General features: G+C 52.7%; 8 protein-coding genes across 8 annotated transcripts; 6 read left to right on the forward strand and 2 right to left on the reverse strand.

The window, feature by feature from the left end:
* Positions 1-5,739: 5,739 nt before the first annotated feature.
* On the forward strand, positions 5,740-6,288 carry CABS01_05532 (uncharacterized protein; the record flags this gene model as incomplete). Its single annotated transcript, XM_060538900.1, has 3 exons — positions 5,740-5,924; positions 5,991-6,217; positions 6,281-6,288. The coding sequence occupies 3 exons, from the start codon at positions 5,740-5,742 to the stop codon at positions 6,286-6,288; spliced, it is 420 nt and encodes a 139-aa protein (XP_060405162.1).
* A 2,774-nt stretch (positions 6,289-9,062) lies between these two features.
* Positions 9,063-9,995, reverse strand: CABS01_05533 (uncharacterized protein; the record flags this gene model as incomplete). The annotated part of the gene is made up of 4 exons (XM_060538901.1): positions 9,063-9,246; positions 9,314-9,384; positions 9,530-9,617; positions 9,718-9,995. 4 exons carry the CDS (start codon positions 9,993-9,995, stop codon positions 9,063-9,065), a joined length of 621 nt encoding a protein of 206 aa, XP_060405163.1.
* Positions 9,996-11,443: 1,448 nt separating this feature from the next.
* Positions 11,444-12,005, forward strand: CABS01_05534 (uncharacterized protein; the record flags this gene model as incomplete). Its single annotated transcript, XM_060538902.1, has 3 exons — positions 11,444-11,695; positions 11,783-11,898; positions 11,969-12,005. 3 exons carry the CDS (start codon positions 11,444-11,446, stop codon positions 12,003-12,005), a joined length of 405 nt encoding a protein of 134 aa, XP_060405164.1.
* Positions 12,006-12,985: 980 nt separating this feature from the next.
* Positions 12,986-15,447, forward strand: CABS01_05535 (uncharacterized protein; the record flags this gene model as incomplete). Its single annotated transcript, XM_060538903.1, has 5 exons — positions 12,986-13,046; positions 13,107-13,328; positions 13,505-13,650; positions 13,700-13,969; positions 14,026-15,447. The coding sequence occupies 5 exons, from the start codon at positions 12,986-12,988 to the stop codon at positions 15,445-15,447; spliced, it is 2,121 nt and encodes a 706-aa protein (XP_060405165.1).
* A 633-nt stretch (positions 15,448-16,080) lies between these two features.
* On the forward strand, positions 16,081-16,508 carry CABS01_05536 (uncharacterized protein; the record flags this gene model as incomplete). Its single annotated transcript, XM_060538904.1, has 2 exons — positions 16,081-16,160; positions 16,262-16,508. 2 exons carry the CDS (start codon positions 16,081-16,083, stop codon positions 16,506-16,508), a joined length of 327 nt encoding a protein of 108 aa, XP_060405166.1.
* Positions 16,509-18,399: 1,891 nt separating this feature from the next.
* Positions 18,400-20,015, forward strand: CABS01_05537 (glycosyl hydrolase family 71; the record flags this gene model as incomplete). The annotated part of the gene is made up of 3 exons (XM_060538905.1): positions 18,400-18,480; positions 18,564-19,207; positions 19,271-20,015. 3 exons carry the CDS (start codon positions 18,400-18,402, stop codon positions 20,013-20,015), a joined length of 1,470 nt encoding a protein of 489 aa, XP_060405167.1.
* An 892-nt stretch (positions 20,016-20,907) lies between these two features.
* Positions 20,908-22,404, forward strand: CABS01_05538 (xaa-Pro aminopeptidase family enzyme; the record flags this gene model as incomplete). Its single annotated transcript, XM_060538906.1, has 3 exons — positions 20,908-21,096; positions 21,157-22,093; positions 22,157-22,404. 3 exons carry the CDS (start codon positions 20,908-20,910, stop codon positions 22,402-22,404), a joined length of 1,374 nt encoding a protein of 457 aa, XP_060405168.1.
* Positions 22,405-22,562: 158 nt separating this feature from the next.
* On the reverse strand, positions 22,563-23,872 carry CABS01_05539 (chorismate synthase; the record flags this gene model as incomplete). Its single annotated transcript, XM_060538907.1, has 2 exons — positions 22,563-23,754; positions 23,838-23,872. 2 exons carry the CDS (start codon positions 23,870-23,872, stop codon positions 22,563-22,565), a joined length of 1,227 nt encoding a protein of 408 aa, XP_060405169.1.
* Positions 23,873-24,298: the final 426 nt, after the last annotated feature.

The following is a 24,298-nucleotide window of genomic DNA, read 5'->3' on the forward strand; positions in this document are numbered from 1 at the left end:
CGCAAAGTGTTTGGTCTTGTTTGTCCCAAGTCACAATACATGATACCTTTTTTTTTCTTCCTTTGCAAACCCGCACTGAATACTCCGGATGACGCGCTTTTCACACGTTCTGGATGCGGAAGTGAACCCCTCGACGAGCGGTGAGGCAAGAGATTGCGATGTCGGTATGAGCTGCAGAGGTTCGGTTCCTTTCTTCAACGATAGGCTATGTCATCATGTCTTGCTTTTGCTTTTGCTTTTACCTTTGCCTTGATTCTTCAGAGTAGGAAGCTAGGAGTAGACTAGACGAGGCATTGGCCGTCTACGGTATCATGAACGCGAGCGCCTGTGCCTCTCATACCTGAACGACACCAACGTGAAAGATGAAGAACAACGACGTGATACTAGACTGATATGTAGGACCCGCGGCCCCGACTTTATCTGCGGGGTTATGAGAATCTCATTCGGACGATAGTCGTCAAAACCGATCTCCTTCGGGGTAGCATCATAGCGAGACCGGAGGCTCGTCAGAAGAGGGAGAGAAGTTGCATTTCCCAATGAGTAGGTAGACAGCTTGGGCCGAACCGAACGCGAGGCTTGCCTGACAATACATGGTTCCCTCCCACTATACATGCTGTCGATCATATCTGATGAGATGGTACCCCATCATCCTGCTCGTCGGGACAACAACAAACTCGCTTGAGAGTCGCTTCTGGGTCTGGCATGCGGAGGGTAGGGGGGAGGAGGTGAATTTGGGGAGGCGGCTCTCCCGTGGGTGACAGCATGTCGGCTCCTCGGGATCTCGAACGGAGCCCCAACAACTTCATTGAACAAGAATCTATGGATACATAATTTCTTCCGCGGACCGTGGATTTGGAGTCGAAGCAAGAGGCCGAGAAGGAGACTAGACCTCGGGACAGACTCCTCCGTCAATCAGATGCAGCCTTGATCAACCCTTGGAAGAAGACGCACGTTGCTCATACGGGACGTTAGTCCGCACCGGGGATAGCAAGATGGGTAGATACCTGTTACTGAGGAGAGACGGTGCGGGGGAGGTGCATGCTTTGTGGTTCGAGGGCTGGGGGAACAGCGGTGATGGGCGGGGAAAAGAAGCTGGGGATGGCAAGAGAGGGCACGATTTTGCTTCGCGGAGATTTGATGTCCGAAGAAATATCCTGGGGAAGCTTGCGAGGGGAAGGAAGGAAAACTTGGAAGAGATGGGAGATGAAGATCACGGCCGGATAAAGTGAGCTTGTTTACTAGGAGGAACGGCGTGCTTCTTGTTGGATACACTTGACCCTTGTGCAAGGCAGATGAACTCGAGGCCGGTGTCGGTATTGATGGGTTGGCTACCTAGACTCATGTCTCCTGAACTGAGTTTCCAGGTGTTGATTAAGAATTCTAAGTCAAAGGAGAATACCTCAACTTGGCCCGTAGCGTTGCTCAACCATAAGGCGTTGCCCATGGCCTTGTGTATCTCGACCTGAGGGTAATGAGTTTTCACTGTTTGTACGTGCAGTCCCGAGGAGCCAACAGGTTTGCAGAATTTTGACATCTGGAGGAGCGCAAGCTAGAGCATAATCAAGACTAGGAAGGTGTCTCAAGCAATCTCCCAAGACACACGCGTATCTTTCGTAGGATTTAAACCTGGGGGATGGGAGGAGCAGGGGTAATGGCGACCAACGGTGAACAGAGCAGTGAGCTTTGCGATAGCAACAACGTGCTTGTGTCCGCCAAGTTGCTGGACTATTCCATTCACCGAGAGGAGCCCACCTCGCTTCCTGGGCTGGCGGAGGTTTGTCACATACCATGGTCTGCACGTGCTATTAGAGCCTGGTTCAGCGGCTGGGAGGTGTATGTACATGTGCCCTGAACAACTGGAAAAGCTGGCTACAGCTTTCCCATCTCTTCGACTCTTTGTCTCTGAATTTTTCGCAGCTCGGCGGGCCGGAGATGGGACGGGTGGGCTTCTTACTTGACCTTAGGCTGTAAACGGGAATGATGCGCCGATGGGGACTAGCCTTATTGATGGAGTTGGGCCAGGGGAGAGAGAAGATCGAGTGGCGACTGGAGAGGAGGATGAGAGCCTAAATACTCAATCCTGGACTATTCGAACTCAAGTCATCGGCTAAGCAGGTGTGAATCAATGCAAAAGTTCTTGAAGGAGACTTCCACGCCGTCGCCACGTGCCACTCCAGGAGGAAGGTCAATCAAAACAACATCAACGGCCTTCCTTGCAAAGTAAGGAAAGATAATGATGCTTAAAAAGCTCGAAAGGAAAAAGAGAAGAAAAACTCGGGAACGGTGGAAATTGGGAAGCTTAGTCCAGCAAAAGGCCCCAGCCGGCGCGAGACCAACGAACCAACCTCCACCCACGCTTCTGGGCACGCCCCCCCAGTTGCTCCAGCTGCCTCTTTCGGTGAAGCGGGCTTGCTCGGTTGGGGGGATTCCCCTTGTTAATTAGCCTTTTGGCTCTCGCCGCTTCTCGCTCTCTACTGCGTAGGAGTAGTTATCGTTGGAGGGCCCAGCCGATGACTCGAGGTGTGCCGACTTGGTATCTGACTATCTGTTGATGATAGAGGAGGATTGGCGGTGATAGTAGGCAAAGAGGGAAGTTGAATTTACCTTGTCCCAACGGCCAGCGCCGATGAGATCGAGCGGCGCGTTCCTGGCGCCGTTTGGCCGTTGGGAAGAGTGGGAGACTATGCTGTATCCGTTGCTGATAGCCAGCCTCCGGCTCGGGAATGGCGCCGACCAGGTTGACGAGCACTCTTGGTGTGTTTAGGCACAGACATTTTGGTCAATCGTCTCCGTCCTGATAGTGTCTCTCGATAACCTGGAGGCCTGAGCCAGTCTCAGTACCATTAACAGCGGACGTTGACGGTGACACCGTGATTTGCGCTGTCGGTCGGTCAGCAGAGGCTGCCAACAGAGACGGGGTCAGGGTTACAGCGCAAGGGAGCTACGGCGCTGCCAACCTCTATTCTGGGTTTTTGCCAGGCTTTTTTCCCCAGGTGAACACCTTGACAACCGTCGCATGGCGGACGGGGGTTGGTACAGTGTGTTTGCTGTCATGGGTCTCGGCTTGCGACGCTGATGCTTTCGATAGCTCTGTCCTGCGCCGACTGGACAGTGGACCACCCGATAGCAGGCGGCGGACCCTTGAGGTGGGTTGTGCGCAAGCACAGCTCATAAGCATAAAAGCTTCAAGGAGTGCCCTTTCCGTTCTCCCCCAATTGCATGGCCATCTCCGGCTATCGGGAGGGGAACATCCCCCCCTCCACTCCATGGGCTGATGGGCAGGGCGGTTGGCAGGTCTAGGTAATCGCCTAATGATACTTTGTACACGAGAACGAATTTTCCGGGCTGAAGAGCTTGTACCGCGCGGGTGAGGTTAAATCATTCGTTCCTTGGGTTGGTTGGCCTATCTCCAGTCAACTACCGATTGAGACCAAGAGCCTTTGAAGAGTCTCAAAACTTCTAAACGAATGCAGGTTATGAGATCTTTATGCCAACGAAATTATCCATGACTTACATTGTTCCTCATGGAGGCCAATGTGCGGTTTGAAGAGAGAAAAAGAGCGAGATGGTGACCGAGGGTCGCATCGGATCATCACCGACAACATCATCGCCAATGCAGGTCGGCGGCGCGGCCCTTTAGCGATGTGTTCCAATTGGCGGGTTCCCTGCCACTAACGATTCCTATCCAAACTTGGGCTCTTCCTTTTTCCTTTCTCGCTGCACTTTTCTTCGCTCTTGACTTTGCTTTCGCTCCCCGTCCCGTCATCAACAATCAACTTATAGAGCCCATGTAACTCCCATGACCTTGCCTGCATACCTAAACTTACCGTCTCTTTGCTTTGCTTCTCCTCATTTCCCTTCTGCATATCGGATTTCCCCGCGCTGTACGAATACACACCCTGCCGGAGGCTGTGACGCTGCACCCTGCCGACAGCCGTTCAAGTCTACTCTTCCTGTACAGACTCGAGCCAGTTCCGAGACGGTGATAAATTGAGGCACGGCAGTCCAGATCTATGCTTCTTCTCCGGCCTTACCATCCAACAGTTCACTTATCAATACGTTGCTAGGATAAGCTATTGACGGATGATCAAAAATGCTTCCAACAACGCGTTGCTTCTGTAATCCCAGTAGTCTGGCCAGCTCCCCCAAGCACTGGCAGACTGAGAAGTTCGAAGCAAGAAACAGCTCGATGACTGGTCGGACTTCTCTTGTGTTGTTTGCCTGCAGCCATAGTGCTTTGTAGCCGTACAGCAAAGTCAAACTCGCGCCTGAACGGGTGGTCTAGGTATTCGTACCGTCACACCTCGGCGTCTCCCTGCCAATCGCCTCCGCCCCTTGTGCTTCCGCCGCCCGCTGCCGCCCCAAATCTACGACATAGCTGAGGATGCCTTGAATTCTTTTACGACGCCAGAATAGCAGAGACAACAGCCACAAGCTGACTCTCGCTGTGCCGTCACTACCAATTGCAAGCCGGTCACGGAAGCCCACCAGCCAAGCCGCGCGTTGTGCAGATTTCGATAGCGTTCATGAGAGTCGAGCCGTTTGCCCAACATGACCCTCCAGATAACCTCCCTTGTATCCGGCCGCGAAGTCAAACCAGAATGTGATCCTCGCCCTTTGTCTCTCGGCGAAGCAACCGGCGTCGCCCCCGGGCATCATTCATAGGCTCTCCAGGAATTCCCGACGTCAATACTAGGGCTAGGCCGAATCAGACCAGCTTCCCCCGCCGTAATAGCGTGGGCAAGGGGGCGTTGGAAAATCAATCTCGAGGTTCCCACGAGGGCGGAAGAACACACGCGTTTTGTTTCTCATCGGAATACTAGCCCTTCGTGCCCTTGAAATCAAATGTCACTCTCGGCCTTGCTCGTCAGCTAAGAGGTACCTCTCCTCCCAGTCTCGGCCCCATCCTCATGGGCCAACCTTTGCTGCGGATACACTGCGCTACTTCGCACGCTTCACCTACGATGCGCATCTTTTCATGTTCCTGCTGTTCGCCGCCTGCCCACACTTTCTCCCAACCTGCCTCATGCGGATGTCCAGCCTGCTGATAGGTGGGAATTGCAACCTTCTCCAGGAGATGGGCTGAACGGGCTGGAGCTACTGCGGTTCGCTTCTTCCTCGCTTTTCCATGTTTCCCTACAGGCTCCCCCTCTTTCGACCCCTGGTCCTGTCTAGTGCTCAGGAACAGGGTGTCACTGTACCGGGGGAGCCTAGCTCTCCAATATGTCTCTTTGGTAAACCCACGATGCTTGCTGCCCGTGGCTCTTGGAATAACCACACTCCCACCCCTGTCGGTTCATCCCAGGTCCCGGTCGATGACCCGCCCTTCCTATCGCCGCCTCTTCTGGGCGCTGCTCAGAATGGGCGGGTGAACTCCGCTATTCTTGTGGCTGCTGCTGCGGTTCGTATTGAACCAGCCGGCTGGCTAGCTGTTTGCTGTACTTCGTACCAAACTTGCTCGCATCTGCGTCCCAGTTCTGTTAGTCCCCGTCTGCGAGGGGCAAGGGACCCGGTTCCCCCAGTCCAATTCGAACCAGTCCACCACTAAGTCCCAACACCACTCGAGGTCCCATCCCGCATCTCACGGATATATATCACGGTGCCTTCGTCTCCATGTAATCGTTCCCTTTGCCTCCCTCCTTTCCCCTTCCCTCATCCACCGACTTCCTACCAGATCCATCCAATCAACTCCCATCCATCTCTTAGGACCTCAGTCGATCGTCTCCTCCAACCGTCAAAATGAAGGCCGCCGTCATCTTCTCCCTCGTCAGCTTGGCTCTCGGCTCCGTCGTCGAGAAGCGCGCCTGTGCCGGCAACAACTGCAACCGTCAGGTCACCGGTACCCGTGACGGACTCCTCCCCATCACCTCCCGCCAGGCCGACTGCTCTTCCTTCATGCAGGCCACCGTCACCCCCTCCCCTACGTATGTCGACCTCTCCATCAGTATAATACCTTGGTGATTCCTTATAGACTGACTCTCTTCATCCAGCACCGTCACTGTTACCGTCACTGCCGCTCCCGCTCGTCTCCGCCGCAACGGCGAGATCGCCAACCGCCAGGTCACCGCTCTCCCCACCCTCATCCCCGCCTACGCCTCCTCATGCGGTGACTCTGCTGCCTACTCCTCCGCCTGCTCTTGCTGGGGCATCACCGCTGTCACCACTACTGCGCCCAAGCCTACCGTCACTGTCACCACCACTGTCGACTACTGCGAGGGTGAGTTCTTGCCATATAGGTACTCCAACTAGCCAAAGTTTTCAAGATGCTAACTTGTGACAGACTTGTAAACGTCTCGCTCGACGTGGAGATGGAAAGTTTGAGGGGATGAGAAAGGTCATTCATCTGTTTCTCGAGGCTCAATGTTGAGGAAGGGAAAAGGCACGAGGCTGTGGGAGGAGGCCCCAGTCGAGCTTGTATAGGAACGCACGGTCACCGCCGCCGTCACCTTCGGATCTCGCAGAGATCTCCTCGATTACGAATTCAATGGACTTGATCACTCATTCATTCGATCTCTTCGGGACCCTGCTTCTAGCCTTGATCGCACTTTCGCCTGCGGCACGTATGAGCCTTGGAAAGCGGACGACACTTGAAGGGCCTGGTGGTTTGGAGCGATTTATTACGAAGGGAAAATGTTTATGACCAGTTTGATGGGAGACATGACGACCAGCTCTGACTGGCATTCGTCTGTCACTGTTATGATATTCACATTCATGTGTAATAATTAAGACTAATTCGTCCTTACTTCGCGAGACACTGCCTGATGACTCCACGATCGCTGATGGATGGGCATTGATGTGTTATCGAATTCGACAGCTGTCGATGCTTGAGACGGGGCGCTCATTGAATGAGACAAGACAGCCGCAATGACAAGACATATTCATCAGTCCTGGACGACATGTCTCTGACCCGCCTCACTTACTTATTCGCGAGCCATGTTTTACATAATTGAGTCTTGGAAGGAGAGGGCAACTGATCATTTATTGCTTATCCCTAGCCTTATGCATTGCTTCTTTCTTCATCAATGTCTTTTAGTCCAGTTCCCAGGTCAATAGGATCTGCACAGGTTCTATGCGAATTTGAGCCGCAAGTCTTGACTCCTCGAACGTTAATCGAGCCGCAGATTGCGTGATACCCGTTCCCCTCGGATGCCCCTCGCCGGACGGGGCACATTATTCCAAGACGCCGCGCAAATGGGTCGCTGTCAGTGTCGATCTTTTCTCCTCATCCGAACTCTGTTTCGAGGTTACCCACACATATTCCCAGCATTCCCCAGAAAATGTTTCGAAACACGTATATCCCACAGCAGCGGATAGACTCCACACAACTGCGGTTGTTATTCTCGCGTGGCTTCGGCCAGGGGTCCAGTGTAATGGTGGTGATAGCAATAGTCGGAGTCCACCACGTCCTGTTCATCCCTTGCGACAAACGCAAGCGTGACGATTCACCAGCCCAGGGCAATGAACTTCACGGAATCTATACCCAATGTCTGTGATTACGCAACGACATGGGTCAACCGAACGAGGCTTCGTCACCTTATGAGTATTGCTCACGATTACCGCCCACAACCCGGTATAAGTGCGCGTCGCACGACAAAGTCGCGCATGTGGTCCATCGCCATTCTTTACAAACCCCGAGACATTTCCCTCACTTTCTTCAGTCCCGCCCTTGACGCCAATTGCTGTCTACCGATGTTTCTCTTGGCCCCCTTGGGTAGTGTCCTGTCGCCCAGCAAGCAATATTATACCCGATCGACGCCCTTGTTTTTTATCGCCCCTAACCGTGAACCTGCATTCCTATGAGCCTAGCAACGCCCCCTTCAGAAGTCAAGCTTATCGGCACGTCAGCATAAGGGAATAACCTTGATGATAGGCTTACACCAAATCCTTTTTGACAATGTCAACTCGACCATGATACCGGCGGTCCCGCGGGGCAGTGAGCATTCCAAAGGTCAGCACAACGTTTCTCTCCTCTCGCGGCGAAGAAGACGAGCGTCGTCATCAACAGTCTCAGCTGGCGACTCGCGCATGTGCGCCTACCGCCCACCCGCCGGTCCGCTCCCGGCGGCAGCTGACGACATCGACGACTGGGGCGCCGATTTGAGCACGTCGACAGTCTCGGGAGCATCAGTCCCTTGTCTACGGCGTATTTCTAGCAGATAATTGTAATCGCTCCTCGCCTGGGGATCTAGCAGCCAACCCTAATATCCTGGTTGAGGCCAGCTCCTCGCCTCGTTAGATCCGCAATCAAGGCACAACTCTGTGGGGTTCTGGCAATGTTCTTGAACTGGCGGCAGTAAGCTGAACGTTGTGCTAAGATAAGAGAACTTATTGAAAGTTCCGGCCCGCTGGAGACAGTATGCGCTTATTGCGAAGACCTTTTCTCCCGGATCTCACAACTTGGCGGCCCATATGATTCGCCCCAACAGCGTTGGTGTTTTCGATCGTGGACTGCGCCACCGTCGATCCATGGGTTATTTGACTTCACCACGTGGGACTACGCGAACGTAAGGTACTTGTACGGGTTCACTGTTTGTACAGTAGATGAACGAGCAAAGATCTAAATGGCAATGTAAGTCCCATTTCTTTCGTAGCCTTAGGTGGCTTCGGAAGTCTGATACTAGAAGCAACCAGTCCGTCTTGGATCTTGATTTGAGCCTCCGTATCGTACCATCACTCTAAGTCCTGCAACTTGACATAATGTAAAGACATAGCTTGATTTACTGATGGAATCATCTCTATAACAAAGTATGTTACCTATCATCGGACATCCAATGTGAAGCAACTGCCATCGCGGCCCTCGAGTCCGGTAGATATGCCAAGTTGAGACTGGCATCAATTGCTACTAATTACTCTTCTCAAAGAGCCGAAACTATGACAAATCCGAACCCCGTATGAACGAAACCACCGAAAGCTGACGATCTCCGTGCTGCCAAATCCTATTACTTATCGCACCGCGACATCAACTACCGCAAGAGCCACTTCAACAGTTTTCTGCATCGTGACATGACAGAGCTCACATAGGCAAACTGACGCCCTGTTGAGAATGTGACTGGTGCGAAGTGCTATTCTTCTTCAATCGCCTTCTGGTTGAGGGGCTCGTACATTGGACGCCAAACCTGTTTCCAAGCCTGTGCAAACTGCGCGGCGGTGGGGAATTCATCTATACCGCCACCAACATACTTGGCCCAATCCATCAGATGGTTCGCACAGGCCTGTGATCCAGCAAAACATTCCAACCAGAAACATCTAAAACTGCGTCAGCTCTATATTCTCATATGTGATCCTAGGTAGATATGTGTTGAACTCGGCTCACTTGTGGAACTGTTTTGCTTGGGTAAGGCGCATGCTCTCGATGGCGACTTTACACGCCCACACGCAGGTGACCTGTTAGTTGCGGTGTTAGTCAGAGGCAACATCATGTCATGATTCATGGAAAGCTTCTGTCGAGAACAGAGGCGAGCAGATTACAATGAGAAGTGCCATAGCTGATGTGGCGCCTTTTACACGCCAAGAGAATGGAGTTACTCACGCAGCAGGCAAATGAGTCACTTATGGCTACAAGATCTGCCCTTTCGGTGAGATTGAGGGCAAGTTCACGGATCTCGACGTCCGTCGTTCTAGCGAGCCCAAGGAAAAGAGCGAGTTAGTATTTTTACTTCGCAAACAAGGTTCGACTAGAGCTATTGACAGCCTCTCTTAGACACTTGGTTTACTTACTGTGATTCAACATCACGTCGCGAGTTTGAGATGCCATCTTGCCTTTCTCCGGTTTCGACTAGCAATCTTTCGAAAGTAGCCCTTCCAGCGTTCATTGAGTCGAGCATCAGCATTTCGTCGCTGTCTGTGATGGTAGTGGCTGGCTCAGGGACGGTTCTCTTGAGTTCCTGGTCCTCGGTATCACTGGTGATACTCCGGGTACTACCGTCGACAATGACGCCCGCTAGTGCCAGGGAGAGGCACAAGACATTGCAAATGAAGATCTTGAAGAACTGCATGTTGTACTCTCTGAAGAGATCGGGTGATACAGGTAATGTTGGTAAAGAGGTAAATGATGCTGCAGTTCTGTTGTGACACTACCTCAAGGTTCGCGGGAACTGGGTTTCATTATATAGTTGAGGTTTCACGTCTGATGTCGTAGCTCTGATCACCTCATCCTAGAAAGAGATGCTTCAGTCGGTAAGCTTCCGCTGGCTGAGGTAAGACCGAAGGGACACCGGTTCCTCAAGTTTCCAGTTCGTGTGTTCAGTCTCCAGTTCTGCGCCCTCGCACGCCTATTCTTGAATACCTAGTTATTTTGGACTCGAAAATCGGATTCTCTTCCCGTACCAGGATTTGACACACCTGGAAACAGCATCTCAGGACGACACACGATGGCCATGAGATATGGAGTCAACACCCAAACAGCGTTGTTTGTCCGTGTATGCATTATGTTGTCTTGGGTTGAAAGCATCCAGGAACTACTGGTGTTGATGTGTTATCTCATTTTCTTGCCCCGAAGATTGACATGTTACACATGTAGTGACACAAACTTCATCTTCCAGTGAAGTTCCGAGTGAAGGGATCAAAACGAAGACCTGGTCCCGGAATAGTTTGTGGCACGGCGGGTAGGTTTACTTTAAACAGTTTGCAATCGAAGAAGTAACCCTCAACCTCTCAAGCCACGCGCTGGCTTGAGCGTGCAAACTGGCCTACGATCTCGTGATATGTATGCCGAGATGAGCCGGAGGTAGTGAAGAGCAAATATGACTTTACTAGGTATCGTGCTAAACAATCAGGAATGCAATCTATCACGCAGCTGAGGCAAACAGTCGAGAGGAAATCTCGCAGACAACACTGGCAGAACGACAGTTTCTTTCGTGTAAGCCATGAAACATGTGAACAAAGAAAATTCAATACTTGGCTGTTTGCTTAGTCAAGACTATGCCTTCATTTAGGTGAGGTTGGTTTGCTGTGGGCTTCGAAATCATGTGTTTGTCAATCCAGCTTATCACCAGATCGGCAATCATCATAGCAAAGATGTTTGGAGCCAGGAGAGGTCCAGCGTCAAGGATATCTCCTTGATCTTGCTTCATGATTGATTGAACATCAGGCAGCAAAAGAAATATTCTGCTTTGGATGCGACAACATACTTCAGATATCAGCCTTGGCCAACTCCGCACGCACCATGAGATCGAGGCGACAAACGTCTGCACGTTCTAGTTAGTCTGGTGCTTGAGATGGTCGCTCTCGGATGACGCAGTCATCCCACCAAAACTAAGAATAGCTGGAATAGCACTACCCCAGGAGTAACTTATCTCGAATCAGTCCGAGTACACGTAGTGAGCACTCGTATCTATATAAGTTCTTGACCTATGTCACCTCTCTTTGTAAATGTGTCTCTCATCCACTCATCTCATCGAGAAAGCCCCCTCATTTTTGATTCAATAACTTCACTTTCATCAATATGAAGCCCACTGCTTTCCTTACCGCTATGGCGATTGCCAGCTCCGGTGTCAATGCCGACTGTTTCCCCAATGGCATGATCGGCCACTATGGCACATGGCTCAAGCAGAAGGTTTTAGCCTTGAACGCGGACCGTCTTGCTCTTGCCTGCATGGCTATAGCCGGTTCAGCCAAAGAGTCTTTCGTTGGCGAGGAGAGTCGGACATACTGCATGCAGGAGGCGGATGGCTTGAAGTGGGACTTTTCCATCAAGGTACTTGGATACGCAGCGATGTCTTGCATTCTTGTTCTTGCATTGTGCTTCTCATTTCAATTGAGGTGTTCTAACATACGATTATAGAACTTGAACACCGGCAAACGAGTTTTAGGACAAGCCGAGTGCATGTCTGGGCTGTCGAAGGAGGCCTATGGTTGCTACAGGGGAGGTAAAACATCCTATTGGAATTGGCAATACATGTAAGTTCGTCCTCGACTCCCAATCTTCACAGTGACCCCAGAGGATCTCTCTTTAACAAGTGTCTTATAGTTCCGATCCCAATGCCGGCAGCTGCATTGGAAAATAACCGGTCTCACCTACTCGCTCTTTCTCTTGATGTCGCGACTGCATTGTCTTTTTCTTCCTTCATTCGCCTGATTTAGAGGATCAGAAGCTTTCTATCTACTTAGTTTCATGAGGTTACTCTCAATTTTGAATAAATTTGTCTTTGTATTATATGAGTGAAACCTGTCAATGCATGTGTATGTGCCTATGATAGCAAACTTGAGCCGATCAAGTCCTGAGTTATGACTCCGCAACACAAGTTTACGAATATGCGAGTAGAGAATCGGATTCCAAGAACAGCATTGAGAATATCTCATGCTTGATCGCAAAATCCATTTCTGAATGACCGTGTTCCTCAATTTTGGCGTGACGAGGACATTAACTGGGGTATCGCCGAAGTCATGTTTTGACTCCTGTCAATTCAAGTTTCAAGCCACCGATGATGACATCTCACCTGCTCTTTCTATATGCAGCCTTTGCTTACACCCCCAAAGCTGATAAGTCTTGGCCTAGACATCAGCAGGAAGAACTTGACAAACAATTCATCACCAAAACTGATCCCGAGGTAAGCTGCAGGCTAAGAAACATACTTTTTCAATGTTTTAGAAAGCAGCCTATCGTATCTGCCCGTAATCTCGGTGAGTATTCCAGTAAATCTATCATTGGGCCATTGCCGCAAGACCGAAAGCAGCTGAGACGCCATGGCTGGCTGAGAGCCCCGTGCTTACTCTGTCATTCCGGCTTCTTTCCCGAAGAAGAGATATCTTATGTTGATATGCGCCACCATTACGAATCTGAAGGATATTTTACAGGCAACAGTTCTGCCTGAAACTTGGCAAAGGTGTCGCAATATTGTGTACATAGAAACATGCATGATTTTTCCGGAGTAACAGCTATACATATATAATCCATGTTTTTGGTGTCTACTAGCCATCCTCTCCGGGGTTATCTGTGACAACTTCATACCTAAATCACCAATCATCAGACTCACTCACTCTCAAGATGTCTTCAGATGGAACTCAAGGACCCGTGCTCGTCCACGGCATCAAGGCAGACAATCCAGGTATGTTTTCATGACAATTGGTATAATCCGCCTCTGTGATTCATAGCTGACGTCCCAAAGCCAAACCTCCCGTGCGCATGGAAGTGCGCGACATGATCAAGGACCATCCTGATCAGTGGAATTTGTATCTCTTGGGCTTGGAGAGATTCCAAAACTCGGTACCGGAGAGCGCGCCTCTCTCCTTCTTCGAGATTGCAGGCAAGTACAAGTTTTTAATTTGCGTCAACATGCATCAACCCCCCAATAGTCTGGCGGCGAGGATATCTGCTTGTCACTTAACAAGTATTCCCCGACCCCGACGAGGAGTCATCTTGCTTTTTGGCCAGATGAGCTAAAGAATTCCGCTCTTAATGGCACCCATATCGTTGTTTATACACTGTGACGTCCCGTCCGATTAGATTAATGCACTGGAGGCTAAAATGTATGGAATGAGGATTGTAAGGTTCTGACTTTAGCAGGTATTCATGGGCTTCCGTACAAGAAATGGCCAGACAGGGACTGGAACAACAAGATGGTCAGAGTCGACAATGATTTCGGCGGATTCTGCACTCATAGCTCGATCCTCTTTCTTACTTGGCACCGTCCATATCTCGCTCTATTCGAGGTAAGCTCTAACACCCACCGTCAAAGTGACCCTTTCTAACGTGGCTCAGGCCGAGCTATACAAGCACGTCAACGCTGTTGCCAACGACTTTGATGACAATGAGCGTCGAAGCGACTATGTGAAGGCGGCCAAAGACTTCAGAATGCCATACTGGGACTGGGCTCGACCTGACCTTGGAGTCTTCCCAGCAGAGGCTACATCCCAAGCTAGGGTCCAAGTCAAGCGTCCCCATAATAACCAGAAGGATTCTCGTATCGACCCAAACCCACTGGCAACCTACAAATTCCGAGAGTCGCGCACGAATACGAGCATTAATCAGGTACTTTTATCTTTAGACCATCGCTATGTATGCGTAATGCTGATCGGCACTCTTAGTTCCCGAGGGTCGGAGGCACCATTCGCTACCCTGACCAGCCCAACAACAACAGGATGATTCAGAGACTGACACAGTTCTTTTCTGGAACAGACCCTCAACAGGCTTCAAGAGGGAAGAACCTGACGGAGCGTGTCATCTTCATCCTTCAGTCGTATCGTGACTTTGGATCTGCGTCCCACAATCGATTCAATCCTCCGAAGCAACCAGGTCAGCCCAACTTTGCCGAATGGGGGAGTATTGAAGATATTCATAATGCCATCCACACCTACTCTGGAGGCAGTGGGCACATGGGCAACCCAGCAATTGCCGCGTTTGACCCCATTTTCTGGCTCCATCACACCAACGTCGACCGGCTGTTCGCTATCTGGCAAGCTTGCCACGACAATCCCAATGATCCATCGACCTATGTGACTGACCAACGTGCGGGCGAGAGTTGGGGTAACTTCATCGTTAAAGCCGGTGACCCGGAGACGATCAAAACCCCGCTGGCTCCATTTGCCCAGTTGGGTACGAAGGACAATCAAGTCTTCTGGACGTCCGAGGGTGTCAGATACACCACTGAGTTTGGCTACGTCTACCCGGAGACTCAGTCCTGGAAGTTTCCCACTAAGGAGTCCATCCTCAACGAGCTGGATCGTGTGTATGGAAAGACCGCCTCATTTGCCAACATTTTGAGAAGTGGCGATGAAGACTTCAAATCCTCCACCGAGGAGTTCAAGAGTCGTGCCAAGGCACATTTGAAGGCCGAGAACTCTCCAGTCTCGGCCTCAACCTTCTCGCTGGCTGCGGAACCCGATGATCAAAAGCCACTCCAAGAGGCCAATGAGCTAGACGTATTCAGTCTTCCAGAGGGTCGTGACCTGAAGAGCTTGATTGGTACCGACAACAAGTACCTCGAATGGCTTGTCAACATCAAGGCCGAAAAGGCTGAACTCGGAGGCAACTACGTTGTCCACGTGTTCCTGGGCAATCCCGACGACTCGGTTCCCTTGTTGTATGTGACCAACCACTCTCACGTCGGTGCCTTTGCCACCTTCGGCCAAGACGAGAACACCTCGTGCAAAAACTGTCAACAGGGCCGTGCTTCAGGACAGAGAATCACCGGCCAGGTCCCTCTCACTCTCGCTCTCGTCGAGCGATATGTTGCCGGCCTGATCGATAGTCTTGCACCGCAGCATGTCATCCCTTACTTGCAGAAGAACCTCCATTGGCGTGTCACTTTGCCCAATGGTGATCTCCAGGCCAGGAGCAATCTCAACAACCTTTTGGTCAGTGTCGTTACGAATGAGGTGACCATTCCTAGCAACCCTTCGGATCTTCCACGATACGCCGATGAGGTGATTCCTCAGCCAGATGTCACCACTAACCGTACGGGAAGTGGCCGCGGCGATGGAACTGGTTATGATGGTACCAACTTCTAGTTCAGAGACAGCTAATTTGAGCATTGAGGCAATGGACCAGGAAATATGACTGGATGATGAAGAAACAATACGCTGATTATTTGCCGACATTTTCGGCTGTCGAGCTGAGGGCCCAGTTGACCAAGCCTCTAGCTGGAAACTACAAACATTTTACTATGTCGTCCTAGACTCAGTGATGGGATAATCCAATGCAGTTGAAATGCTAGCAATTCAATCTAGTTACGTTAAAACACAGTCTTTCAGATACTTCCACAGTGGTGTTAAAGAGCGCAGAAGTCATGGCTCTACAAGTGTTCAATTGCAAAAGATGAGGCGCATCATGGATAAAACTATGTCTGTTGGGGTGATAACGTGACCGTTGAGGTTCGCCTGGCTAAACAGGTTATCCGGATCTACAAGCCGAGACTCCGCCTTTTTGCGCGTTTGCTCTAACAGACACCAACAGGAGCGGCTGGGAATTGACTGGTGAACGACTTTCGCTTTCTGGTTAGAGACGCAAAAGAGCGGGCCAAATCGGTGGCTCTGAAGTCACTGCAACTCGCTGCAACTCAACTTCAAAGGGTCTAGAACAGTGGATTCGGACAGGGGTCAGGGGACAGGGTGGCTTAAGGTTCTCGATCATGCTGTTGGAACATGGTCTTTTTTTCTCTTTGCTCTGCTCTTTTGGCCTCTTCCCCCCCCTCGATTCTGTCTTGTACCCATGGACTCATGCAGTCAGTCATCCTCCTCCTCTTGCCTTGGCGTCTGTGATTGCCCACGGGGTAATGAATAACCGAGGCGGTCGGATATCTTGCTGACAGCCCAGCGACATGAGAATCCATCCATGTCAGTGTTGGTGTGATTTTCTGCCCCCCCCTCTGTCTGTTGTGTGGTTGGTTCAAAGTGCGAAGTGCGGCTTGTCCAGCACGAAACCCCTGTCGCAAGGAGCTCGGAGGGAGTCCGGACGATTGGCCGGCGATAACGCACGTTGTCTGAGACCAGCGCGACGCCCAGATGGGGTTTTTGGTCTCGTCAGCCCGGTGCAAACCGTACCCAAACCGCCGGTTATCCGTCTTTGCTGATCTGAAATAGCCTGACAGCTGCCACGAGAGCCACTAAACAGCCCTCCGTGTATGCGATTTGGCGGGATTCCGATACACTTACGGTCAACTAGCCCACCGCCGATGACGTTGCCGGCTCCGGTATCCGTACATCTTCTCGTTTTCAACGTCGAAGGAAGCCCCCCACAAGGCTGGTTCCCTCTCGAGTATGCACGTCCCTTACTCTTTGGATGTTTCGATCGGGTCTCAACAGTGTGGTTGGCTGCGACTACGAGGCGCCACGGACGACACGAAGGTGGACTAGAGCCAAGCTTTGCAAAAGATGGCTAAGCAACGGTGGCCCCTCCTCTACAACATGGTTTTTAAAGACTCACAGACATCAATATTGCCCGGTGCTGCCTGAGAATAGTGGGCAGATACGTGTATCCATCACGGAACCCTTGCTGCCGATACAGTCCCTTACCCTGGGCGTGAGATATCCGACAATGCACGGTTCTTTAGAATCACCTGGGTAATAGCGGAACCTGTCCTGTAAACAACCGTAGCATTTGCTTATTTAATCTTAAATACAGAGGCACAGCTGCAGGTTGCGTTAGGCAGACCGTTACTAGGCTATCTACTCAGTCAGTTGGCGAGCGGTTTTGATGTGACGGACAGGGGCCGCTCGGCCGATTCCGCACGTGTAGGCCGTCAGATGACAGGGATCGTGAGTGTCGCGATGGGTGAGCGGAAAGCCGCTAGTGTAGGATCCGGCATGACGTCCGGCTGCGCGGCAGTCTCCGGATGATTGGTCTTGAAGGGCCCTGGGCGGGCTCAACAAGCTTAAGATGTCGGGCGAGCAACCTGGCAGGGTTCAACCAAAAAGCCAAGTTGGAAAGATGGGTCTCTGGAGGAGGAGGACAAGAGGCTCAGAGGGTCCCGAAACACCGTACCGCTGAGCAGATCTACCACGTTCAGTCTCCAGGAATATTTCTCGGGTCGTGTTTTGCCGTCGATCTCTCCCGACTTCGTATCCGATCAACGCAAGGAACAGAAGCTTTCGATAGGCTTCACTTTGGATGACATATCGCGCCAACTTCACGAACGTACACGAGCTCTTACAGCCACCTTTTTACTCACGTTCCCGTATCAAACGCCGCGTGAAAGCTATATCCCTCACCGCCAGCAAGAACTATTCGGATCGCACTCATGATGCAGAGTAAGCAGAGCCGGGCGAGGTAATTTCCCACGGCAAAAGCGGCCTTATCCAAATCATCAGGCTTGGCTCGCTGCATCTTTTCGCGCCGTCGTCCAGCGGCACAGCAGGCACAAGAGGCCCAAGAGACACAAAATGGCACAGCAGACAGAGAAACCACTCTAGACGTTGGAGACCGATATCTACACAGCCCATCTGTCCAGAGACACATCCAACGGCGTCTCACAAAGCACTCACCCCCTGTTCTTCTCATGTAGCCCTATCAGGCAAGCGCCCTTCGTAACCCTGTCCGAGACGAGCAGCCCCCCCCCTGCTTGTCTGTTTGACGGTGGGAGTTTGAGGCCGTGTAGTTCCAGCCGCATGTACCGCCTACCGTTGGCCTACCTGCCTATCTCGCGATGGAGTCAGGTTGTCGCCATGCCAGGGGGTCATCAAGGACAACGGCGTACAGCGCCAGAGGGGCGGTACCGTGGTCGCCCTGGCCGGTTCGCAAGGCAGAAACCGACATGATGGGTAGATATGCGAGCCATACTTGACATGGCCCCCTCTTCAAGTGAAGGAGGCCACGATACATAATGCAGCGGCCGTGGCCTTTGGTCTCTCTCATGTGAAATTGTGGCTCTCCTGCAAGATCTGTAAACTCTGATTTCCGTGTCGATCACACTTGACATCGACGACTTGATCTGCGTATCACGCAAGCTCTTGTTCGCCGTGACGATGAAGTTCACCACCTGTCTCACCGGCCTCCTGGCCGCAGTTACACAAGTACAAGCGGCGTCCGTCTTTGCCCACTTCATGGTATGTTCACCTCTGATGCTGGCATCCCTACCAGGTCCTTGACTTCATCGTCTGATGTCTCAGCTGCTAACATACTTCGCCAGCTCATCAACACCAAGAACTACACTCTCAGCGAGTTCGAAGATGACTTCAAGATCGCAAAGGATGCCCACATCGACGCTTTCGCCCTTAACATGGGCCTGACGGACCCTAACACCAACTCGTCTCTCGAGACTGCCTTCGTCGCCGCCAAGAATGTTGGATTCCAGCTCTTTTTCTCCTTTGACTATAACGGCGGCTACCACGGGGGTAAGCCCTGGCCCAAGGAGACTATTCTGGACATGACAGAGAAGTACTTCAAGCTCGACGAGTATTTCAAGTATGCCGACAAGCCCCTCGCCTCGACCTTTGAGGGCACAGAGAACGCCGAGGATTGGATCGAAATCAAGAACAAGACAGGCGCCTTCTTCATCCCCGACTGGTCCTCCGTGTCGCCCGAGGACGCATTGGCACTAGGAAACGGCGTTGCTGATGGGCTGTTCAGCTGGAACGCGTGGCCAGTCGGTGACCAGGACATGACTGACAAGAGTGACGCTGCGTATGCTTGGGCCCTGAAGGGCAAGCCTTACATGATGCCCGTATCCCCCTGGTTCTATACCAACCTCCCTGGCTACAACAAGAACTGGGTGTGGCGCGGCGATGACCTCTGGTACGATCGCTGGAACCAGGTGATGGATGTGATGCCTGCGTAAGTCAATTTTGCAAGAACTATTGTCTCCCTCTTATCATTCGAGTAACTGACAATCGATAGCTTCGTTCAAATCATCTCCTGGAACGACTACGGCGAATCACACCACATCGGTCCGGTCCGCACCAACGCCATGGAGGCTTTCGAAGTTGGCGAAGCCCCCTTCAACTACGCCCTCGACCATCCCCACGACGGCTGGCGCCACTTCCTCCCCTACCTCATCGACAGCTATAAAGCCGCCGTGGCCCCTTCGATCAAGGACGAAGCCCTTATGACATGGTACCGCGGCTCGCCCGCCCTCTCTTGCAAGGACGGCGGTACCATAGCCAACGCAGTCACACACGACCAAGAGACCCTGACGGCAGCCCAGGTTGTCCGTGATAAGATCTTCTACTCGGCCCTCCTAACGTCTGCAGCAGAGGTCACCGTCTCCGTCGGAGGCAGGGCGCAGAAGGGCAACTGGACCTCGACCCCTGATGGCGGCAAGGGGGTGTACCACGGAAGCATTCCCTTCCTGGGCACCGGTGACGTCGTCATCACCATGACCAAGTACGGGACCGAGATCGCCAAGATCGATGGGCGCAAGATTGCAAACGAATGCCCTGGCGGCTTGACCAACTGGAACGCCTGGACGGGCAGCACGAATGCCCTCCATGTCGACGATCCGAGCCCGTCACCCACGCAGACTGGAGGTGGTCCTCAATCCACAGCCAGTGACAATGACTCTGGGGCATCCAACCTCTCGCAGAACGGTTTGGTATACACAATCTTCGCTCTCGTCAGCTTAGCTGTTGCTGGAGTGGTGTGAACGGGTCAGCGACTGCGATAGCTGGGACACACCAAGATGTCAATGTCCGAACGTCTCTAACCCACTGGGAAACTGCGACTACGACTGCAAGACATCTTCTTAAGCTCGGTCAAATCTTGGAGACAAGTTGACGCATCAGACTTGATCAGTCTCAAACATGGGCATAACTTCGTAAGTCTAGCATTGTCAGCCTTCGTTCTCGTGCAAATGACTGACACATACTTCAATAGAGCGTCTCAATTTGGCGTCGAATCTTCACTTCTCCTGTTCATGTTTACTTCACTAGGCATTTACAGCCACATTCACAATTTTAATGCACGAGTTCAGGGACGATAGCATTATGAAGCTTTATGATTTTCAACTGGCAATTTCCATGTACAATACCAATACCCCTCTATATAGAACTAGATAGAACACACCTCACTTCCTGGGCTTTCGCAAGAACTTTGGAGCAAAAAGCCTCAATCAAAACACACGATCTTGCACTTCTACTTCGCCGTTCACGTTGAGCAATGAAATGAACTCTCCCGCACGTGAACCTCAGGGACGAGTTGATTCAGTGCGGGCGTTTATGTACGATAATCTCGACCTTTTGTCGTGCGATGTAATGCCCGATCTCGGTGAACAGACTCACCGAGGGCGGGGATCAGCATCCATGCAGCGTGAGATCCAAGGTTGCCATCATCGAGCTGCCTTTCCGGGACTAGACAACCTACTGCATTGCGCTCAAGTAATTCAACTTCAAACCTACATTCCTTAAACGGGGCGTCCGGGACGTCATCCGATCTCAAATCCTCCATCCTATCTTTAACCTCACCACCCCTCCCTTCAACCTCACTCATCCTCAACTCACTCCGCCCGCGAGATCGATATAGGTATTTGCAGATCCGCAATGCACTGGCTCATATCACTGCTCTCTGCCGCCGCAATATTCTGGCAACGGGCGGCCAGCGATCCAACGCCGAAATATAATTCTCTCCCGCCCCTCCGCGAGCAAGCCAGCATCCAGGATGCCTGGACCGACGAGCGCAAGGCGGGCATCCCCGCCCTCCTCAAGAAACACGGCGTCGACGCCTGGCTGGTTCGCTCTCGCTCACTCACCCCTCATTTCACAAGACGGCGGTATTGACACGAGCGATAGATAAGCCAACGGGAGTACGCTGAAGAAACAGTCTTTTGGTCCCTCAAACCGGCATCAACCTTCTCCGCTCGGCGCCGCACAACTTGCCTTTTCCTCGCTGAACCCCTCGGCTCCACCAACTCCTCTGACGGCACCACCACCGCCACCCTCCCACAGCAACCCGGCTGCATCATAGGCTGGACCGCAGACGTCTGGGCGACGCTCAAATCCCAGCTCGAAGCCGCGAACCCAGCCACCATCGCCGTCAACGCGCACCCGGAAATCGCCTTCGCCAGCGGCCTGCACGCGGGCGAGTATCAGGCCATGGCCTCCGGGCTCGGCGGCGAGTGGACCTCGCGCATGGTCGTCAAGCCCGAGATCGCCGTCGAGTTCATCTCGGCCCAGCCCGCGTCCAAGATGCCGCGGTACAGGGAGATCATGGAGACGGCTTGGGCGATGATTGCCAAGGGATTCAGCGAGGCGGTTGTTGTCCCGGGGAAGACGACGACGGGGGACCTGGAGTGGTGGTTCCGGGAGGAGATCCTGGCGCACAACTTCTCGACGTGGTTTCAGCCGAGTGTGAGCGTCGTCGATGAGGCGCTCCCTTGGACTATGAGGTTGGAGACGACTGCTGATGAAGATGCGGGAGGCAGGATCATTCAGTATGGGGACATGCTCCATGTTGATTTTGGGTTGACGGCTATGGGGCTGAACACGGACACGCAGCATCTGGGATACGTGCTTCGGCCCGACGAGACTGATGTGCCTCAAGATCTGGAGGACGGCTTAAAGAAGGGTAACAAGCTTCAAGATATCGTGAGGCGAAACATTGCTGTCGGTAAGACGGGTAACGAGATGCTCAAGGCGTCGCTGGGAGAGATGCACGCCGAGGGCATTGAGGGACGGGTCTACTCACACCCAATTGGGGACTGGGGACATTCTGCTGGTCCTCTTATCGGTAAGAAGACGACATGTTTCCATTACAAGACCGTTAATCTGGTGCGGCGCTGACTTCGCATAGGAATGACCAACATGCAAGAGTACGTCTCGGCGGCTGGCGAATTGGCTGCGATCCGTAGTATGTGGTTCAGCGTAGAGCTTCTCGTCGAGCATTACGTACCTTCGAGGAACACGACCCTTTGGTTTGCCCTGGAGGAGGACGTATACTGGGCTGGCGAGGAAGAGGGATGGCAATGGGTCTACGGCCGACAGGAGGAGTTCCATCTGGTGAAGGCGGCGAAGCAGCAACAGACGTCGGAAGAGTTGTGAGATGAGTCACTTCTTCATTCAACTTGTGTCACTTCACGTCGTACAGGAAAATGCAAAGAAAAAGAAGACTATTCGCTGACAAACCGAAAAAGGGGAATCTCATCATGAATTTGCTTTTAATGCCCGTTATTTACAACACATCCCAGTCTCCAACCGACTTACGCCTTGCCATTCTCCCTCTTAATGGGAGGCAGCAGGCTCTTTGTCATCTGTCTTGCGTGCTGCGCCATGAGCGCGTCCAAGAGGACGATCGCCGCCATACCCTCAACGATGGGGATGGCACGGGGGACAACGCAAGGGTCGTGACGGCCCTTGGCGGCCAGCACGCCCTCCTCTGAACCGTCGTAGGTCGCCGTCGTCTGGTCCACGCCGATGGTCGCGGGGGGCTTGAAGGCGATGCGGAAGTAAATGGGCGCACCGTTGGAGATGCCGCCCTGGATACCGCCAGAGTAGTTGGTCTTGGTGGTCAACTTGGACCGGGGGATACCCATGCGCTGGGCGTCGGCCTGGAGCTCCGACTCGGGCGCCTTGATGAAGGCGTCGTTGTGCTGGGAGCCCGGAATTTCGCAGCCGCCAAAGCCGGAGCCGATCTCGAAGCCCTTTGTGGCGGGGATGCTGAGCATAGCGTGTGCAAGCGAGGCCTCGAGCTTGTCGAAGCAGGGCTCGCCGAGCGCCGAGGGTGGGTTGCGGATGACGCAGGTGACGGTTCCGCCAATGCTGTCGTCGCGCGCCTTATAGTCGCTGATGAGGTCAATCATCTTCTCGTTGGTCTCCTCGTGCGGGCAGCGGACAGGGAGGAACTGGTCGACGGTCTTGCGGTCGACGGTGTTGAGGAGCGAGAGAAAGGCGGGGTTCGTCGAGGGGCTCGGGTGCTCGGGGGTCGGGGGGAAGAGGTGGCAGTTGCCAACGCTCGTGGTGAAGGCGGTGATCTCGGTACCGTAGGCTTCGCGGAGGTACTTCTCAGCGAGGGCCCCGGCGGCAACGCGGGCAATTGTCTCGCGGGCGGAGGAGCGACCACCGCCGGAGGAGGCCTTGACGCCGTACTTCTCGAGGTAGGTCCAATCGGCATGGGAAGGGCGGGGGAACATGTCCATCGTAGAGTTGCCGTAGTCCTTGGGACGCTGATCCTCGTTCTGGACGAGCATGCCAATCGGGGTGCCAAGGGTGACACCGAACTCGGTACCGCTCTGAATGACGACACGGTCCTTCTCGTTTCTGGGCGTCGTAATTGAGCTCTGGCCGGGGCGGCGGCGGTTCAGCTGAGGCTGGATATCGGACTCGGTCAGAGCCATGCCGGGCGGGACGCCATCGACAATGACGCCGACGGACTTGCCGTGGGACTCGCCGTAGCTGCGCAGAGGGGCATCCTATGTTAGTCCACAATTGGCCACGAGAAACGAACAAGAGGAATTGGGTCGGAAGAGGCGACGCACGTCGTGACCTTGAAGTAATTGCCGAACGTTGACATTTTTGCTACCGCTATAAAGGGGGTAAAGTTGGAGTGTGGGAAACGAGAGGAGGGGAGAGCGGTATGTAAGTTTGGAAAATTATCTGGGCCGATGTTCGGTGAGTCAACCACAGAAAGAAATCGGCCGTCTGCGGGGTGGAGGGGTTTTCTATGATGTAGTTGAATTGCCCCGTTAATCGGGTGGGTCTTGCCCATACAGGGGTGGGTGGCCTAGTGAGAAAATGGACTCTGTTAGATGCAACTTACTTGAGAACCTCATCTCACCGCGTTGCTCACTCATTCGTTCCGCCATCAGACGGCAGTGAATACATCCTTAACGCGACCTCTCTTACTCGTAAACTCATCAAACTGACTTAGACTCATTTCTTTGCTCTCAATCTATCCTCATACACTCTTTTAATCTTCGGATCACAGTCGAAACTCACG

This window comes from Colletotrichum abscissum (assembly GCF_030869225.1).
Source record: "Colletotrichum abscissum strain IMI 504890 chromosome Unknown Scaffold_11.1, whole genome shotgun sequence".
In the NCBI taxonomy this organism is placed as follows: Eukaryota; Fungi; Ascomycota; class Sordariomycetes; order Glomerellales; family Glomerellaceae; genus Colletotrichum; species Colletotrichum abscissum.